General features: G+C 41.7%; 1 protein-coding gene across 1 annotated transcript in view; it reads right to left on the minus strand.

Annotated features, from left to right (window-relative positions):
• The window catches only part of PHACTR3 (phosphatase and actin regulator 3), a 51,273-nt gene that overhangs the window by 22,146 nt on the left and 7,758 nt on the right, over window positions 1-21,369 (minus strand). The window contains exons 4-7 of the mRNA XM_010082556.1: window positions 18,892-19,095; window positions 14,707-14,968; window positions 13,479-13,726; window positions 7,117-7,270 (exon numbers count right to left, since the gene is read on the minus strand). Coding sequence (XP_010080858.1) covers window positions 7,117-7,270; window positions 13,479-13,726; window positions 14,707-14,968; window positions 18,892-19,095 — 868 coding nt within the window. The remainder of the gene's footprint in view (window positions 1-7,116; window positions 7,271-13,478; window positions 13,727-14,706; window positions 14,969-18,891; window positions 19,096-21,369) is intronic.

A 21,369-nucleotide genomic window follows, 5' to 3' on the forward strand; every position in this document is an offset into this window, starting at 1 on the left:
TTGGTCCCTATTGATTAAGCTCTGCAAACTAATTTAATTTCTTTTTGTAATTACTTGTGCTGCAGATCCAAACTAGTTTAAGGACCTGAATCATAATCCAGTATAAGGTGAGGCATTAGAGACCATTGTTGGCTTTCTGCAGATTTCCATTTTGGTTTATGATTGCTTGTCACTTTATAGGGCTAGGGCCCAGATCTCCAGGCCTGCGTAGATGCCTAATTTCTGAGAGAGGATCTCAGCCTGCACACGTTGCCATATGTAGGCAGTTTGGTAGGGCAAAATAAGTGCACTATTTTCATCCCTAAAACGTTTTTTCCTTGTTTATCTACACTGGCTTTAGCAGTTTTCCCGCAAGTTTGTTTACATAACTGTACTCTCTTGTGATATGTTACAGCTTTCTGAACCCTGATTTTTTTTTTATTTCCGGTTTCACATGTGCCACTTCTGCTAGATCTATTCAAGGAATTGACTCTGTGTCCCAGAAAAGGTCCTGGATATTCCTGTCTGTATTTACACCTGCTGCTCTGCTCATCCCTTCCCTGCTGTGCACTGACCTACTGCCCTTGCCTTCACTGCGCCATGGAAAGCGTGTTTGATTGTGAGTTCCCGGCACCGGAGACAGAGAAGTACAGCACAGCAGTGCAAGGAGTCAGTGTCTTCCCAGAAGACAATCTCTCATCAGCTATGCCCTGGACATGTGAAACTTTTCCTTGTTCCCGGGCAGAAGTAACTGCCCTCTGCAATGATGCTTCCCCATGTTTGCACAAAGTACATACCCGACATTTTCAACAGGAGGTGCATGCCGAATCCTTAGCGACACAAACCTGCACTGAGAGCAGCTTTGAGTCATGCATGTTCAAACCAAAGGCTGAGACACAAGACTAGGTCCTCTCGGTTACAACCCTTTATAAATGAATTAGTGTCTTCAAAAAATCTTGCCGAACGTGCTGCAGGCTGGTCTGAGACAGCAAATTGCACTTTCTGGTTCAGCTGCAGATCATGGCTCTTGCCCAGAGCTTACGGGGTGCTCCATAATTAATTGTGCATGCACTGTGCTTCATTACTGAAGCAAGCAAGCGCCTCTGCTTAAAGTGCTGCTGTCCAGAGGGTCTATTATGATCACACACTCGGGGTGCCTCTGTTTGTTACTTGCTGACCAGGAATTCACATTAGTGAAGTTCATTCTATTTTTGCAAGTGTAATATCTGAAAGGGAACAAAGGCTACCTTTCTACAGAGCTTTTCAGTCCTTCAGAGACAGGAACAGGGTAGTCAAGGTATGCCATGTACACATGTATTTGAATCTCTTTTAATGGACATTTGAGTGGCACTGCAGCTCCCTTGGACCTGAAAAGCCCTGTACACAGGCGGTTAAACTGACTCATTGCTTGGAGATGTTAACAAAACTTGAGCATTCTCCCTTTCTTCCTGATTTTTATCCTTGAAGACTGTCTTGGAGTAACTCTGGCAGCAGACACTAAAGCTCAGCTCCCTTGAGTGCAAGGCCAGTGCTGTCTGTCACTAGGTACATAACAGGGTTTCCAACTGGGTCTCACTGCCTGACATCAAGGAAGGGCATAGGGAATATTAATGCCTATGGGATCCAGACATGTAAATTGTGGAGGTAGCTCCAAAAAACCTCAGCTATTGTTTGCACCTCACTCATTCTTCCACTCCTTCTTTCCTATCCCCCACAATATTTTTCTTTTCTGTAGCCTGAAAAGCTGAGCTTATAATGGAAAAAGGACAAAACATGAAAAAAATCCCAAATCCTCACACAGCACCAGGTTTAAAAAGCACTTGGGCACTGAGCTGTTAATAAAATACAGCAGCCACATGCAAATCTCTAACAGCAACCCCCACAGCTGGTCCCCGCTGCCAGCATCTCATCTTGCTGTCTAGCGCAGAGCAAGGAGAATAGGAGACTCCCTTGGCTTACATACACGCCCACAGAATTAAATTGTAGCTCTATATATAGCTCTTGTCTCATGCGAGGAGCTGAGGCTTTCACAGACGCCCACGCTGCACTCGCTGGGGTTATTTTTAGCATCAGTGACAAGGTTACCTGGATGATTCCTGCCAAATAAGAACAAAATGCATTAAATTGTACACAGCTAATTCCTGGTGACAGCTGATCTTTTCTTTGTGCCTGCCCCTGCCTTTCTGTCTCTGGAATAAATCTGTGTCAAGTTTTCCCAGCCTTCTGAAATCAGGGCAGTTCCTTGATTTCTAGTTCAGGGAGTAGGAGTCTGAGCACAGTCGGACCTTCATCAAAAAAATTTGATAACCTCCAGGTAGATTTGGGCTCAGTTCAGTATCTACTTAATACTCTTCTGCATTAGAGCTACTAGTAGTTTGTACCCCACTTTTTAGTCAAAATCAAATACAGTGTTCCATAAAGTTCTGTGGATTCATCCCAGTTTCCCACTGAATCCCTTGGTCCGGAGGGCCGATGCCTTTTCAGTGAGCAAAGCTGCACTGAGATGTTTCTGTGAGGAAATGGCACTGGACATGCTGTTCTAGGGAAATAGGGCACAACTTTTTTTCATCAATAGGTAAAATTTTCCTTTATGATTGCTCCATGCTGAACTTTCACGCTCTATGCTTTTAGGCTGCAAATCTGAAGCGCTGTTTGCGTGGTATTGTTCTGTCTCCAGCAGCACTGTGAATTTCATGGTCCGTTACGTGAGGCTGAGGTACAAAGCAGGGTCTAATCTGGGTGTAAACTTAGCTACATATGCAATTTCTGGGCAAGTCGAGTTGAAAATACCTTTCCAAGAACCTCAGGACAGCACTAGAACTACAGATTTCCAGATGTGGTGAAGTACTGGATAAAGATACCTCCTTTTCACTTTGCCAAGAAGCCGTGCCCCAGCATGATCCGCTTACCCATGCCAGGATTTTCAGTGTGGTAAGGATCAGTTTTAGGTGCTCAAGTTTTTGGTTCTGCTCTGTGTCCACAAAACCATCACTCTTCCTGTCTGACTCCTTTGATGCCCGCATTTCTGTATCTGGATTCCTGTCTCCATACTCTTTTAAGTGCTGCTTAATGCATCGTGTCTACTTATGTGAATATCCAGGGAGTGAAACAGAATATGAAGTGAAAATTACAAGTATAATCTTTTCCGGGAATTCATGTTTTCATTGAAACATTAAGTAATAATGGAGTGTCTTTAACTGTGGTTATACAAGGCATACTTGAGAAGTACCAGCCACCCAGGCACTGCAAACATTAACTTTCTAAACAGTCAGATATCAAATTTAATTAAGCAACCTTTTCCTGCATGACTCTTCAGTCTAGCAACTATTTTACTCCTCCAGGTTTCAGCTGAAACCCCTTCTAGAACAGAGTGAGTCTGTAAGGGAGAAAGCAGCTATTGCAAATAATCGTACTTGCAAATGTCTTTTCTTCCTCTTGACACAAAGAGCTCTCAATTCGCTGAATTCCATTGAGGGCTTATTATCTGCACTCCAAACACATCCTAATGGGAACCAAGACCTGTTGGGACCCCTGATGCCTAATGCACAGCAGATTATTGCAAGTGCACACCATGGCCTGGGGCACTGGGGATCCATGAATTAGTGAGAGAAAACACTACTGGAAAGGGAAATGTGGGGAGAATGGAATACTGCCGTTTGGATGGAGGAGGAGGGAGACGTGCATGTTTCCACGGCAACAAGTGGTAGACTAAATTGGCTGGGAGCACGAAACATGGGAAATACACTTTTCAAAAGCAGCAATGCACATAAATGAATACTTGAATCTGTACTCATGCTGCTGTCAGTCAATAATAAAACTGAAATCAGTGGACTTGCACGGCTGTAAAAGTAGAATCTTGCCCAAAAGGTACAAGAAAATTCCTGAATCTCTCTTTTGAGGTGGAATGAGTAGGAAAGAGAAGAAAAATAGGTATTTTAGCTTTGACTGCATAAACACTCATCAGCATGATAGCAGAGAGTTGGTTTTCTCAGCAGATTCACAACTACTGTTGAAATGCATTACAACCAGAACAATTTAAAAAATACTGAGATTTTGAGAAAACGTTATTCTTTTGTCTCCCCATTTCTAAAGTTACATAGACACTATTATTTGGTATATTTTGTGCATTATATACATCAGCAGAGCTTTCCCTCCAGAGTACAGAGCTAGGCTGTTACCTGTGGGACTGAGGCAATTTGCTAGACAGCTATAGACTTTCAAATCCCTACAAATGTGTTGAAAAATATTGATCTTGAAAACAGCGGCCTGTTTACTTGCCATTCTTATGCAGGCAGCCATATAACTACTGACTAATCTGCCCATACATTATTCTTTCGTGCTAAAGTACAGCTCTGTAGCCTGATGATACACGTGGATTCACAGCTGAGCCATTGCTATTATCAAAGTGTTACCAGTACAGCAGCAGCAACGTGCTCTTCTCTGCATAGGGAGTGGTAAAATCATACAGAGAACAGAGATTTCTGTTGGATCCCATTTCAGTCAGTACTTCACACCTGAACTCTTAGCAGTATGTTCTTCAGCTATAAACTTCCAAGTTGTCACAAAGAGACTATGTTGCACACATACCAGTAAAATGAATTGATTTAAAGACCTCAAAATCTCTTGCAGGAGTTTCACTCTGCCCAGTGTGGTTACATTTCCATGCTACTACCAGGTTGTGCTTTGAGTGGGGATGCTGGGGTGGCCTGGATTTTGTGGGGCGAGACATAGTCAGAAACTCCAGAGGAATATCTCTAGGGCCTTGAATCTTTGGTCTTTACCAGTACCTGTTTTTACCCCCTTTGGTGTTTTTTTTTGGACACGTACTTTCTTTTCCTGGTGTAAATATTTTCCTGCGTGCGTCTACAACCTGAGCTTGTTTGCATGGTCATGTTCTATTCTGGTGGATGAGTTAAGAGCTGAGCTGAGCTTTGCCAGTGCACATATGTGCTGGAAGTTGTGTGGGAGATTGCTTCCAATCTGTTTTGCCATTCCTGGCTATTCCAGCAATCTCTGCACCGTCTGTTCCCTGAGATGCGCTGAATCTTCCACGTCCAGGAGGAAGGAGCTAATTGGAAGTCTGTCTCCCAGCATTTGGAACAAAGATGGCTTTTAGCCATCCACTAGACGTTACCAGTGAGACTAATGGCCTGCACCACAGATTGCTCTATGAGACCATAGCGGGCAGTATGGAGGCTTCCTTCACTCCATTTGCCTATAGACAGTACATTTCCTAGCTTCTAGTAGTGACCAGCCCTTTTCCTCACCAGTGAAGCAGTTTCCTTTTTAAGTCCTTGTACTGACACTTGACTTCAGTTATGCCTCCTTTAAAATAATTCTTTAGGCTCGTTATTAAGCAAGCTAAATGGTAAATGAAAAGAAAGAGATAAAGTCTGTAGTTATACCACCGGAAGCTGCAATTCCGTTAGAACTTTCACACTAGGAGAAGTCGGGCTGTATTGAAAGGAGGTGTGACCTTCTAGGCATTTCAGCAATATGAGTGTGGCTGGATATGAGATAGTCTTCTCACTCAATGAATACTCTATGATGGTTGAACTTGCTTTTAGGAATGCAGTGGGGTGGAAACAATTTTTTGTGTATTTTAGAGCCACAAAATCGGGCTTCTGACCTATGAAGACATTTCATAAGTAATTGACTGGCCAAAATACTGGAATTAACAATATTCAAGTGCAGCTTGAAATGTTTCCCTGAAATGAATACACAATGCTTGCAAGGTCAAGATGATCAAGGCCGTGGTAAAGGTCCATGACACTTTCCTTCCTAAAATGATGGGTATTAACGTGGCATATCTATGATTATCTGTCTGTAAGTCTTGGAACTTGATGTAAATTGTAATGTGGTATTTTCTACTTGTATGGGAGGTACATGGTTTTTGTGACAGGCACTGTCATCTGCTCTGTTTTGTGCAGACACTGGCACAATGCACTGTTCTCCTTTGGGTGTAAAGTACTACCACACTACAAAGAATAATCAGAGATTGCTGAGGCTGGAGGAAGGTGGTTACTCCTTCTCCAACATTGCAGGGGCATCGTGAAGCATGCACAGAATCTCATCTATGTTCACTCAGCAGCTCATTTCTTAGCTGAGGGCAAGTGTGATGATGGCAGTGATGTTGTACTCCATAAACTCTGGTCCATTAGGACTTGTCCTCTGATCCGTATGCCTGCTTCTCATTCCCTGTTCCCTGAGGTAAAGTTTAATCAAATGCACGTACATGAATGAGCTAGTCTAAACATCAATAAATGTTTCTTTCAGGAGAGGCTTTAGATATTTAATATTTAATAAGCCTTGAAAATGAACTTCTATTCATGTTTCTCAATTTGATTCCAAGCATTTTGGCGGTGAGTAGTGCTCACTGTCCCAGTGTGGGCAGGCACAGCACAGATTATTTAACAATCCACTTTGTCTCATCTAAAATATTCATGTTTGCAGATATCCAAATGTAGCTCTTATAAAAACACACACAAAAACCAAATGGTGCAGTCTGAGCCTCACAGTTACCTTAAATCTTTGCTTTAGGCTACACACCATGGTAACGCTATTTCTCTTGTAGCTCTACCCTGTTGCCCTGGTTACTGACCAAAACCAGACGATCCCTGCCCTCCCTGCAGCTGGACTTACACAAACACCTTACCATGTCAGGGCAATGCTGCTGAAGCTGCTTCTTCCTTAAAGCAGAAATACAGCCACCAATGCATACAGCAGCTTTCTCTCATTCAAGTAAAGATGCAGCTATAACAATTGCCTTTATCCTCAAATTCTGCTAGTGCTGACAAAGCAAAATCAGGTTAATAAATATTTATATTACTATTTTTGTTAAAGCACCAGCCTTTCTGGAGGACCTCAAAAGCTTTATGTCAGTGGAGCTGCAGGTAGATTTGGCAGAATTTTGTCTCCCTCATTGACTTCTGTCTGGTTTTCTATTGCAGTCAAGGGGATCTTGAATGAAGAGGGATTTAAGATTTTTTTCTTGAGGCTGATTGACAGCTGAAAATGTGTTTGTGTATGATCCACTGCAGGAAATGGACTTGGGGGTGGGTGACTGTCTCATCTGACAGTACTCAGAGGACTCTCCATTGTAAAAGGAGGTTGCTCCCTGTTCTTATATAGACTTACTTTGAGAGTTTCATTTCAATTTGCTGCCGGATTTCCTGTCTTTCCTCATCTGTCCTCCTTGGGAAAATATTCCTGTCTTCCAGCTCCTGCTTACTTGGTCTGTTTCGTAGTTTTACTGCCAGCAGTTCTTTCTTGCATTTTCTTGGCAAAGTACCTGGGACATGCATTGAAAAGAAAATTATTAGAAAGACAGGTCCTGGAGATGCAACATGAACATACGAAGAGTGGGAAGCCTACAGTGTGACAGTGATCTGTGTGTTAGTGTGCAGTGAGAAGTTGTACACACTGCAGTTGTGCAGGGCTCAGACACAGAGCTGCTTCCAAGTGCAGAAGGATCATATTCCTCTGTTATCTTTGTTATCTATTATAAGCAAGCAGTGCTCTCAGGTGAAAATTATTTGCAGCTGAGAGGTTATTCATGTCCGTAGTTTAGAAGTCAAAGGCTATGCATCTTGCCTCAGTCTGCTGAGCATCCCTATAGCCCAGAGCAATCCCCATTTCCTGAACCAGAAGGGCTGGATCACTCAGTGGCAGGAGTGGCCGAGACACATACACCTTCCTCTCTGGGCCACCATTATCTATTCCTGGTGACACCTGGTAAGTGAAACTATCAAAGTTGTTGCTTGGCATGTGTGTATATATGCACACACGCGCATATATAAATATATATTAAATGTCATTCTGGTTTCCTGGCATTAGAAATTAGAAAATCCAAATTGTGATCAGACACCATATGTGACTCTAACACTAAATGTAAACCACTATGTATGTCTACATCCTGTCCAATGTGACAGTGTGTCATCACAGAATGTCATTTTGCAATCAGTACTGCATTGTTGTCGTTAGGCCTTTCCCTCTGAAGAGAGCAGGGGCAAATATTCCAAGGAATGTAAGAAAAGGCCAGGTTTTCTGATCTCTGGCAGAATGCTGGCAACTTAACTGGGCATTTGGGCAATACGAGGCACAAATACTTACTGTGATTGCATGACCTGTTGTGCTTATTGTAAAAACAGGATAACATGTTTTCTATCAAACCAGCAATCCAAAACATTGCCATTACAAAAGAACCATTCATAGGAGAACATGCAGCAACTCTTTGGAGTAGGAGTCTACTGCTCTCCAGTATGCTGAGTGTTGTGTCCTTGATGCTGCCCTTCTGATGACATTAGAAACATCCTTTCACTCTTACCAGAGGGAACTGTGTTTGAGCTTAGGTGTTTCTGTGTCTCTCATGTAATTCTTTAGACTTCATCAGGCTAAACAAATGAAAATTGGAGTCCTGAGCTTATAAAACCATTTTGACATGTGTTTGGAAAGGTATGCAATAAAGTGGCTGTAAATTAGAAAGCCATCTTTATTTTCAAATGCAGATTGTAAGTCTGAGGTGATGTCTGTATTTGGTGAGGGGTAGCTTGCTTATGATGGGGTGAAAATACGAGGGAAGTGCTATTAAAACCAGTGAGCTGCCAAGTCATACTGGCAGGACTGCAGTCTTCAAGCAATTATGTCACAGGTAGGTTGTAAGCAAGTAAATTTACACCAGATCCCTTTACACCTCTACTGGGCTGTACTGGCTTTTCAGGTGTCCAGTCAAGGGGCTTCAATGGAGTCTGAAAATTATCACTGCAGAGTAGCACCAGTCAGATGGGGTTTACAGTATTGTCAGGGTACACAGAAACTACTGTTAAATCTTTGTATTTACTTCATCTTGGGAGTGTGTTTTGTAATAGATTTTGGTTTGGTTCCTTTTTACTTTAAGGGTTTTTTTTTTAATTTAATGCTTCACCTTTTCTAGAAAAGGTCACCTCATTTTTAAAGAAAATGACATTTAATTGGTATTTTTGTTTGGCATTTGAGATAGGATTAAAGTCTATTTTTTAAAGGATGCTCTGGAGGTTGGCGAGATTCTATATCCTAAATAGATTCTCATTCCCAAATATTGGGGTTTTATTTGCTGGGGATCTGTGGACCTACATTATTACTGGCACTATTGTTTTTAAATTTCTTTATGCAGAGGGAAGGAGTCTATACCACATCCACATGTACATGTTGGGAAGACTGGGGCAGACAGTAGTTATGGTCTCCCTGTGTGAGCAGGGACAAGTCCCGTGATAGTTGTAGGGATCTAAAATTAGACATTTTGGAAACCATAATCAGCCCAAAACCCCGCTTTGAGTCTAAAAGCTCTGCCTTCCTTTAGCACCTTCTTCCTAATGCTTTCAAAATCTATTGCAAACATTAGTTAGATGAAACCACACAGTCCTCAGAGAAGTAGTAGGTATACAGTTAACAGATGGGTAAAGAAGTTAAATGATTTGGCTGATGCCACACAGAGCCTTCTGCTAACTGAATATATGACTCCATCAGAAACACTTGGCTCATGAAGCCACACGCTTGGGAATCTGTCAGGGTTTTTCAAGCCTCCACCACACTGGGAGTGGGTGCAAAGTGGGCGTTTGCAGTGCTCGATCCGTACAGCACAGGAAACAACAGAATTCCTTCTGGAAACGATCTGAAGCACATTTGGGGCTAGCAAACTGCCGGGTGTCCCTGAACATGTTCTCATTTTCACCTGGAAATTTTAAACAGGCGGTAAGAGGAATTTGGTCATGTCAGGAGATTGCTGCGGAGAGACCGCACGTGCACGTTAGGCTCAATGTCTCCAGAATATGACAGATGTACTGCCCATGTGCTGGCCATCTGTACAGTGCCTTTGCAGGCAGTTCAGTGCATCTTGGGCGCACTGAAAGCAATATATGTATGCACTGTACAGCACGTGCATGTGTCTCTGTCCAGACACTTCTCTGAAGGAAATACAGGAGCTCTAAATGTGTAGCCAACACTTTTTTTTTTTTTTTTTTGGAGATGCACCCTAAACAGTTATTGTCCCATTCATTGCTGATGGCTAAACTATGAGCATGCAGGCCTATCCCTACTCCCTTCAGGCTGTTATAAATCTACTTGCTGTACCACACTGTACCTGATCTTTGAATGGTGGGAAGGCAAGGGCTAGAATCACAGTGATTATTTGCTCAGGTGAGGTTAGGGCTCATTCTCTGTTGGCCCTCATCTCATTGAAGGCCAGCTGAAACTGAAGCTCTGCAGGTGAAAGACTGGACTTTTTTGCAAGAAGTCAGGTTTTGAAGCTGATGTGGAGACATTAGCTTAAGCTTGCTCAGTGTGTGCCCTAGAGGCTTGTATTTCAAGGTGAGATGGAACAATGCAATATTTTACTTGAAAGAAAATGAAGCAACTTATCAGGGCCTTGACTACTCCCAGGTTACTGTGCTGCACACTTAGAAAGAGTCTACTACTTTGTGAAATTAGAAACACAAATCATATGTGAAAAATCTCAACTTTAACCCAAATCCTGCTGTTGCATTAGAGGAGTGGAGAGCATATAACCCACTCAGGATAAGCTGTGCTCACTTCATCCAGATGTCTGAATTTCTAAAAGGCTTATGCTATAGCCACTCCCATGGTCCATATGCACTGTGCACTGTTTAATCTTTAGGGTATTTTACCAAATAAAAATGCAAGAGATCTGGATTAAGCTGATCTGCTGGTCTAAGGAGCCATTCCCCATGCCCGCCCAGTTGGGTTAATTCCTGAAAAATAATACCAGTCTGACAGAGTGAAAAGAGAGATGATGTTACCCCCTTCAGGAAGACATCCTGGGAAACACCGTGTAATTCATCTGTTTTCATCTTGCCCAGCCCACTGATGGACAGTTCTGTTATTTCACCTCCCGCAGAAACCCACATTTGATGTTTCAGAATTAACAGACAAATAAATAAAATAAAACCAGAGAACAAAGAGGAAATAAAGCCCCAAACTAGTTTTCCCTACAAAAATTCAGCACCCTGAGGCAAATTCCTTCCTGATCACTATCTCAGTAGAAAGTGGACCTGCAAATAGCCTTATTTAAGTATTTTCTTTCAAAAGGTTATTTTTCCTGGTCAATAAGGCATGTTCAATGCTGGTCTGCCCCATGACCAAGCTATCTCAGGCAGGATCTTGGCTGTGGCTTGTTTCATGATTTATGGCAGCTCAGCTGGGTCAACAGTAAATGTTTTGAAAATTCACACCCTTTTCATGCTTGGTCTGCAGATTCCTGACAGAAGTTCCTGTTTTAATTCAGTTGAATCATGGTATTTAATTTTCTGTATGTTTACTGTTCTTTCTATCAAGCAAAAAGCAAATCCTAGTAGTGCGTGTTGATGGAAAAACCTTGCTTGCACTAGTTATCACTTGTGGGTTCCATGCTAGTTGCATTGTTTTTTTTTTAAACTCGTGTACAAAACTACTTGTCTTGCCTTGTGTTTTCAGAGGTTTCAAAGAATGATTTATAGAGTAGGGTGCTAATGGAAAGCCAAGGTACAATTCCTCACTTTTTCCAGCATTATCTGTGACCTGTACCAATCTCGCTGTAACCATGGGGCTGTTGCACTGATACACTGTTCTGGATCACAGCAGCAATGGCAAAGTTGGTGACATGCCAAGGCAGTACACTAATTGTAAAGCAACTTTGGATTCATGGATAGTGTGACCTCCTGACTTGCAAACCAGCCCAGATTTTTTAAACCAGAAAAATAAGCTGAAGCTTTTCAGGGAATTATTCTGGTGCTATCCCTGTCACTGCTGCACCTCTCGTTCCTCTCTGAAGTGCAAATGGATGCATTGAGTGAATGCTGGCACAATCAGTGCCACCCAGTGTCAAGACCAGGAATGACCAGGTTACGCTGAGTAAATAGGCAGCGGCGGCATCCCCAGAGCTGCTCTCTCCCCGGGGGCTGACGTTATACCACCCCACACCAGGACTTCTGTGGTTCAAGGGGCTGTGTTGCCCAGCTTGCCATATACCCACCCATTTGGCTTATGAAGTAAGGTTTATATGCACACATAATATTTACTTAAATGAAATCATATAGTTAAGGGGAAAAAAAAATTGTTCAGTCTGATTCCCTTTTATTTCATGTCATGTAGCCAATATTTCAAACGGCGGATTTCAGAATCTTCTATGCTGAGCAGCAGTATTGTTGCAGCTGCAATAAAGCCCAAATGCCTTTGAAAGAGGTCTGTTTTTCTCACCACCTCAGTTGGTCTAATATTGCCCTACAAAATTTGCTGCGTTTGAACCATTCTTAAGCCATCACTGATACAGCTACGCTGTTGCTCAACTGTGATAAGCAGAAATTTTTCAGAACTCTAGCACTTACTGTGGAAAGCCCAGAGACGCTTCTAGATATCACTGAAATTTGTACACTAACCAATGCCCTTCTGTCATCATAATTTCTGTCTTCACAGACAGTGAATAATTATTTGTTAAATATATAGAGTATTCATCCTCAACAGTAAAATATTCAGATTTGTTTTTACTAGTAGGGAATAACACATTTTTTGCCTGGCTGCCTCTAGCTGATCAGAAGGAGACCAAAGGAGACCAATTTTATAATCAGGAACAACATAGTCAGAAAAAAAATAGAACTTAAAAGGTAGATTTTACTTTTAAGTTATTCTTAAATGCACAGCAATTATGCAAGGTACTGTCTTTTCTTTTGCTTTATCTCAGTAGTTAGTAGGTGTTTTAAGACACAGGAGCAAACTCCTGTGAGAATGGCTAACATGGATCTACTTAAAATTAATCCTTGATCTGTTATAAGAATGATTTTTGGTTGAATTTTTCTCTGCCTGACTTCTTTCAATGCATTGATGAAGAGATTGAAGGATTCATTTCAGACTGAACCTCTGTCTTGCTAACATGGAAAACATAAAAGCTTGAATGAAAAACAAATTTTATAATGAGAGCTGATTATTTTGCCAAAGCTCACTTAAATAATTTCTCAGGATTATAAAATGTGTTCCCCATATGACTCAAGAAAGGGTAAAATGGACAAAATACAGAAGCAACTTTCTTCTTTAAGGTATTTTTCTGGATGTTTGTCCTTCCTAGATCCATTGGTCTCTTTCATTTTTCACTGTACGATCCCTGCACTGGAATAATAGTCCAAAAAGGGGATGCTTCCAAAACATCCAGAGCATTGGCACTGGGTATACAGAGAGCTTTGCCTACTGACAGCGAGACGTGTCTGCAGGTGCTGTCATTCCTTTGTAGTACAAAGGGTACGTAAGTTACTGAAAGGGTAAAGCACACTGACTTATCAACGTAACTCTAAAGACAAGACATTATTACAATCACTATGACTCAAATTTAACTTTAGCTTTTCACCAGGATTCCTTGAAAAAGTTGATATGACAACAGAGGAATTTGTACTGCTCAGTATTTTCTGTTGCAGGCTGCCTTGTTTAGAGCATTCCATTAGGCTACAATAGTATATAATATAATAAGTGACTTTACTTACCAGAAATAATGGAGTCATTCAAAACTTCCTCATCCTGATAAAAAACAGACTCTTCCGTGAGCTCTGAGTTCATGATCATGTTTTCTTTGTTCTCATCCGACTCTTTAACCGAGTTCCGCTTATTTTCTGAATCACTGCTGTAACTCAGTGAGTTCTCCTTTTCTTTATTGCGCTCAATGCTAGATGTTCTAGATGGACGGACATCCACTCGTTTTTTTGGAGAGCCTTTGCTTTCTCTTCCATGGAAGCTGTGGGAGGAAGGTGCACAGCCCAGTTTTTGCAAAATACTGGTTTATTGCCGCAGTAGGAACTTATCGTTATATAAGAATGAGCAGAATTTCTCATAGCTCATAAAGGCCAGGGCAGAGAGTTCAAAATTGGGACAACATGGGATGGCATTCTCAAGACTGTGAGAATGGCTAACGTGGATCTACTTTGTTGTCTCTGTCATAAAAATAAGGTATGGAAGTGTGGTGACTAATGTATTTCTTTGATATATAGCCACATGCTATACTGTACTGATTTAAAAAAACCACACAGCACGTCCTTCTAATGTAAAACATACATGGCATGAAATATTACCATTCTAATATATTATGATCATGACAAAAGTTTAACGGGGCCTGGAAATAATATTGTACGAATCTGTTCCCTATGACAATAGCTGTTATGGAATTGAGAAATGTCACTAACTTAACTCCAAAGCTCTGTGATGGAAAAGGTTATCTCTGTCCTCCTCTAACACACAAGAGGGCTTATAATGAAAACCAGACAAAGTACCCAAGGTGCTCGCACACAAGTATTTGTATTAAACATGGATACCGTCTATGCTCATGTGTAAGCCAAGAGACATCCACTGAAATAGTAGCATTTCGCATTTGCAAAGTACTGGTATTTAGAGCAGGATATGCCTTACCTACTCTAGCTTGGTATCTTGTAGGGAGATTTTCTTTTGCAATAGGTCAAGGATTATCAAATTATTTTACCTGCTTGAAAACCTACGCACATGTCACAGTAGTCTCCTTATAGATGAAGAACATACTTTGAAGTAACTGCCAAACTAAGGACTTTAACCAGGGATGGATGTTCAAAGTAGTGACATCAAGAGGAAAGCAAACCCATGCTGTAGGAGCAAATAAAGTGCTAATAACGGGGTAGGGACATTTACCAAGAAAAATGATTCAGTGGAATGAGTCACGCGCCCGTATAGCCAAGAGGCTGCAGGTACCTGTCCTGCCGGTGTTTGGTGGCCAGAGCCCTGTGGAGTTCTTCAATGACTCTGCTGGGAGGTAAAGGCAGGTGGACGGCAGCCAGGTGAGGGGAACCAGTTGGCGTTGTTACCTGTCCTCTGACATGGGGATCTGAACTTTTCTGGCCAGAGGGATGGAAGAGGGCAGCTTGTCCTGAGATTTGGGAGGAACCAACAATGACATAATTCTTCAGGATGGTGGAGGGAGGAGATTTCATGGCTGGGTCATCCATTTCGCTTCCTGATGTCAAGAAATAAGAGGGTAAGAGGCTGTGCAATGCTTCTTATTTTTTTGCACACAGTCTGCACTGAAATTAGTTTGTTGTGTTGAAGAGAGGAAAATAGTGGTGTTTTGTTCTTGGTAGGAGGTAACTGGTTAAGCTGAGTAACTATCTGAATTCAAAAGGCTTACACTACACAGATCCAGAGCTTTGGTCTAGAAAAATAGATGTCTTCCCCATTTCCCCTCTTTCCCAGTGTAGCAGATGCTCCTTTTCGCAGCCCACCGATGCTTGGTTACCAGTACTGTTCTTCCCAACTAACAATGGCTTGTACTGCAGTGGCTTTCCAGTCTAGCACTTTCTCCGCCGGACTCTGGCAGACTTTATTAAAATTCATGCACTGTGGTTCTCAGTCAGGACAAAATGTACCAGTGTCTATTATCTGCTCCTCTGTGATTGCTGCACAGCTTAGACCTCTGTCTTTCATATGCCAGTTGAGGAAATGCCAAAATCATTATAATATGGGGATAATGTTTGCATAACAAACTTGCCAAATTATATCCAAATGAGAGATGTGGTATGGAGCATCAAGAAGAGGAAAGAAGGGTGGATCAATCTAATCTTCTTTTACCGCCAGATTCAGAAATTTTTCTATGCCATGTAAGCATTTTATTGGAAATTAAACTTTGATATGTACATTTCTCTAGCACCAGAGTCCAAAACATCACGGACATTTCTATGATTTCCCTGGTTGTAAATTTCATAATTTCACACTCTTAAGATAACTGAACATCTGGCCTGAAAAAGATGCTGGTGTGTTTTTCTGTTCTGTAGTTCTTTCCTTTTTCCCTTATATCTCCATCCCAAGCCTCTGGCATATGGCGTTGTTTACACCAATAGCTCAGTCTAGGTGTAAAAAGGCAATGCGAGTGCTTCATACAAGGAAGTATTTCTTTTCTCTTGTTGCCACCTAGTGTTTTAAACAGGAATGTAAACGGGCACAGCTTGTACAGCTTTTGTACAAACTTGTTTTCACAGATCATTTCTACCTTTTTTTCACTTACTTTTGAGATAAATACTTCAGTTCATAGCAGAGAAAAACTTCTGCTCAGGCCAGGATTATCCTCAAATACCCATGTAAAAGGACTTGCTTCCTATTAGCAGGGTAACTTACTAGAAAACTGGAGAGGACGAAAGTAGGTTTGAGTATTAACTTCAGTTAATATATGTTTTCTCTCAGACCCAGGATCCTTCATAACAGTTGCCAACTACATGCCTTATTCTTAAGTTCACTGCTGGAAATCTGCTACAGCTCTGTAAAGGTGGCACTGCAAACAGCTGGGCATCTGGAGGGTGAAGGGCAGAATTACCAAGGACAACAGCAAAAGAACAAATAGGAAGGAGAGCTCCTGTAGCCATAACCAAAATCAAAAATTTGAGTGTGACAACACTAAGCCTAGCCTGTTTTTCACATTTGTGGGGTAAGGAGGGAGAGCATCCTTCAATAAGGAAAGTTACATCCATGTTACAATCTTCTCTCTTATTCTAAGAAAGGTCTAACTTACTACTTTTTTCATTTTTGGAAGGCATCTTTGCACATTTCTCTCCCTCCAACCCAGAACCCTAACCAATGGCCAGAGCTTCATTCATCTTGCAATGCATCCAGGAAACAGGGGTCAAGCTAGTCCAAAAGTTGCCCTGTTTAAAATATGAATATATCTGAAAGCACTGAGGTATTTCTTCAAGTGTCTAGGTGCCCAGTGTGCAATGTCTTGGCAATGAGACACCTCCCCACCCCAGAGATCCTCCTGCACTCATCAGGATGGTTGCTGCGGCCAGGAGACAGCCAACTTCTGCTAAGCAAAGATGGTTTTTGGCACTCAGGGGGATTTTGATTATGTGCTACTGTGGAGATGCCCAGGGGACATTTATGATCCATCATTGCCCATTGGATCATGGACTGAGGGGATGAAAAAAAAAAAAACCACACCTCTTAAGTCACTTTATAGTATTGCAGAGTGAGAGAGAGAGAGTGTCTGTGTTTTCTCAGAGCAAGGACCCCAGGTTCAGCTCAACCCTAAAGCAGGAAGGGAGGAGACTTTCTTTTATCTTTATACCTGCTAGTTCCTGGAACAGACCAAGGACCAATTTTGTCCTCATTGCAGCTTGTGCCAATATTGAGAGTTTAGAGTTTCCTGAGATCACACCTTATTTGTCCTCATGACAGCCGTTCAGTGAATAATCTTGCAAAGTGATGTCTTGGCACCTTGCCCTGTTCCCCCTCTCTCTGTGATTAATTGGTGCTTGGCTTATTCCTTAGTCCTGTGCTAACAGCATCTCTAACACTGTTAAGGAGGGAAAACTAAACACAAAAGAGCTTTTCAACCTCTTTGTCTTCCTTTTATTTAATAATCGCTCTCTGTTTCTCTCTCCCGTTCACTTATTCACAATATTTGTTTAATCTTAATTTACCACTGCTTCCACATCCACACAAAAATAAACAAATGTATAATCACTATTGGAAAAGGGTCTAGTTACTGGTGTCAGTGAGAGAACCAAGAGTTGTTCTTTGTGGAGAATTTAGATTATTTGAAATACTAAAATTCAGAATATCTTGATGTTAGAGGAAATACTTTGGTTAAGCAGCAGAATATCTGGACTCAAAATATTGTGAAGTGCCTGGTGGAGCTGTAATCCCATTACCCTCCATGGGTCAGGTTTTCCAAACAGCCTACACCTCACGTAGAGCATGGCCTTCTCCTCAGTTGGGCAAAGTCAAAGGGGTGTCCTGGTTGTGCCTGTTCATGTTGCGAGATGGAAGAGGCAGGCTAGAGCCTGACTCATGGCAGAGAATGTTGAAGCAATCTGAACAGCAGCTCCCAAGAAGCATTATGATACCATTTTGAACCCAGCTCCCACTTAAACTCTTACGGCTTTTAAACATCGACAAAATATGGATATTTTCCATGGGAAAGAGGTACTTGTAATTTTTGTCAAAAAGACTGAAATCCCCAATATTTTCTGTGAACTCCAGTGGCTAAATCACAATGCCTGGCTGATATTTTGGTTTCTGGTCACTTTGAAAATCCTGTTCTTTGTGCCAGTAGATGAGTATGGATGCAGATCAGAGCTGAGATAATGGCTGTCATTTAGAAGTCTAAATATCCAGCAAGTCTGACATTTAGATGTCAGGACTTGATTCTAATTTGCAGTAGGGCCCTTTAAACTGCTTTTACCATATGTAGGGGCCCTAAAACTGGAACAAACTAAAATCATATTCACTTTTAACACCCTTGCTGCAGTGCCAGAATGTTGGGAAATGTAACAACATTGGCAATGCACTAGAAAATCAGGCCCAGAGGAATTGCTCTTGAAACATTCAATGAAGTCTGGCACGGAGGATTGCTTTGTGGGAGCCAGGTGTATCGCTTATGTGTGTTCCGTGTAACTAGACCGGATTTCATAGCTCTAGTTTAGACCTACCCTAGAGAGCAAACCTTTCAGACAGAAACCTCTACAGAACCTATTCACTTGAACTTGGTTTGGGCTGCTGTTGTTATCCAGTGTGAGTCTAGGTAACGAAAACATTTAAATCTTCCTTCTGTTTTATGACATATCGATATGAGCATCTGATTCAGTGTGTTTGCTGTTGGTTTGATTTGTTTTACATGTGTTTAGTGCAATAGACTTGCAACAAATAATCCCCTGAGAGATTCAGATAAGTATGTGAAGTACAAAGATCAGTGCATTGTTATCAGGCAACCCGACCGCTCAGTTCAGGGAAATCATTAGCATTCTGTTCACTCAATATAACTAGCCTGATTCACAGCAGTTTCCAGCAATAGGCTTAAAAAAGGGTGTAAGAAAAAAATGACATACTGTGCTGTGTAGGCGAACAGCACATAAGAGATGGGAAAGTCTTTACTGACCAGTAATGACTGACCTGTTACGCTCTTTGTGATTTTGGAGATTGCCTTAGGCGGTGGAGCTGGGAGCAATGGAGGGCTGGGAAGCTGTGCTGGGTTTCTTTCTGTCTGTTTCTGGGGGGAATCTGTGGATTCAGATACAAGTAAGGCTTGTGGACTGTCTTCAGATGCTGGCAGGCTGGCATCTTCTAATTCTTCCGTGGGTGCTGAAGGTTTCTTGGCTAGGAGGAAGATGAGTAAAATTAATGGAACATGAAGTTAATAATGATAGGCCAGGGGACAATGCCAGGAACATTCAGAAAAAAACAGAACACATGGCACACAGCTAGAAGCACTTCTTTTCCATAGTGAAAATAATTATTGTGTGACATAGCCAACCAGCCAAGGCAGGTGAATAATAAAATCTGTGAGGATATTAAAGAAATGTTAACTTTGATGTTCCTGAGAAAACTGCTGAGCTTTTCTTACCTACAGCCTTTTCCCCCTTCATTTTTTTAAGTAACGAAGACAGCAAGGCAAAGCAACTTTTGAGAACTGCAGTGAATGTGCTTCTCAGTACAAAGAACTGTGCTGCAGTGGCACAATAACTGAGTGAGTACTTGTCTGTGCTAGGAACACGCAGGCAAAGGGCAGAGAGTATCAAACTGGTAACATTACATGAAAGATGACTTTCCAATTGTTTGTTTTATAAATTTATTTTCATAATTTAATTTTTATCTTATTTAATAAATTATTTCAACTTGTATCCCAAGCCTTCTCTTACTGCACCTGACTCCAGAACTGTTGAGTCTTTCCTGAGGTTAAAGTTGATAACCAAGTAAAGCCTGCCGTAAGAAAGATTTGCTAGTAGATCTCAGCAACTCTTGTAGAACAGAGAGTGGGTGAAGTACTTAAGAAAAACTTCAATCACCAAAGCCTTAATTTGAGATGGTGAAGCAGTGCTCACTTCAGGATTGTCTCCTGAAAGATGGCAAAAGCACTTAGCTCTTAATGTTAGTGCAGGCTGAATCACTGAGCAGTTCGTCAAATTGACCTGGCTGTGATGAGGGCACAGGGGAACAGATCCAGAAGGGCACAAAGCTGAGGCAGGATACAGGTGGAATTTCAGTGATGAGTCCAAAATTAACATCCTTGAATCCTGCTTAGATACCAGCTGACTCTGGCAGTTCTTAAACTCGCACAGTACCTCACTGTTTGACTTTCACGCTCTGTTCCATGTCCTGATCTCTGCCTTGGCATACAAGAAGACCCACAGAGAGGCCTGACTCTGATCCAGGACCCCATCCACAGCCAGGCTCTCTCCAAACTGCGTTTCCAGCCACTATGAGCTCAGGAGCTGTCATGAGGGTTATTTTTCCTACACTGGCAGATGAAGCACTCATCCAAATGGGGAGATCAGTGTTTAAGTTTCTCCTTCAGCATGAGAGAGGTCCAAACTGCCTGGGCTGGATAAATGGCAAATCCCACTTCTTTTACCATTCTGGATTGTCTGAACAAAGTACCTTTCCCTCCAAACCATTCTAGGGCATCTCCTGAAACTCACAGCAGCGGGTACCCACAGCTGCCACGTCACAAATCTTTTCTTGGCTCAGTTTTATGTCTAATTTGGAATACAAACTCTCTGTATTAATGAACATTCAGTGTCCTCGTTCAGAGTGCATGGGGAGACACCAGAGCACTTAGGCAGTTGGAAACAATAGCACTGGCAAGATAATAGCATTTAATTTGTTGACAAACAGATTAATGAGTATGCCTACAAGAGGAGGAATGAGTATTTATCATTCAAAAAAGACGGGCAAGTAGAATAAATATGCATCATTAAGAGGAATTCTTGTGAAATTTGGCTTGATAGGAAAGCTGCTGTATGTGATAGTTGCCTGAATTATAAAAATAAATAGTTTTCTTTTAAATATACATCTAGGGAAATGTTTTGTTTCAGGCTGACACACTCTGTATTTTTGTGCCTACTGTGTAGAAGGCAAAATGCGGAATAGAGGGAGAGAAAAATGAAGTAACTAATGGATTATATTACAGAAAGATTAAGAGCTCCAGTAGATGCTATAGCTTGATAGAAAAATTAGACTTGAGTGCATTCCCCTGAGTGGAGCGATACTTCTGGCCATAACTTTGCTGAAAGCAGTAGACCTCCCTGTGACATGAAGTGCTGTTTGTGACGGATGCAGAGGAGCAGCCATAGCAGGACCTTTCCTATAGAGAAGGTGGATCTGAAACACAATCGGCCTCAGTCAAACAGATCTTTTTGTTTCTGAACTCCATCCTGTTCTGAGAGTGCTATCACAGGAACAAATTGTCATTGTGTGCTGTTGTCTAAAGAATGACCATTTCACGTTCCCTGCAAAGAACGGTTTGCTTCTGGTTCTTTTTGTGGTTGTTTCTGGCAACAACAGCACATGTTTAACTCTGTCTAAAGCAGACCTGAGTCTTGACACACCTATTAACAGATCTCATACTGCAGAGTGAACATTATCCTGCTG

The sequence above is a fragment of the Pterocles gutturalis genome, unplaced genomic scaffold (assembly GCF_000699245.1).
Source record: "Pterocles gutturalis isolate BGI_N339 unplaced genomic scaffold, ASM69924v1 scaffold6496, whole genome shotgun sequence".
Taxonomy (NCBI): Eukaryota; Metazoa; Chordata; class Aves; order Pterocliformes; family Pteroclidae; genus Pterocles; species Pterocles gutturalis.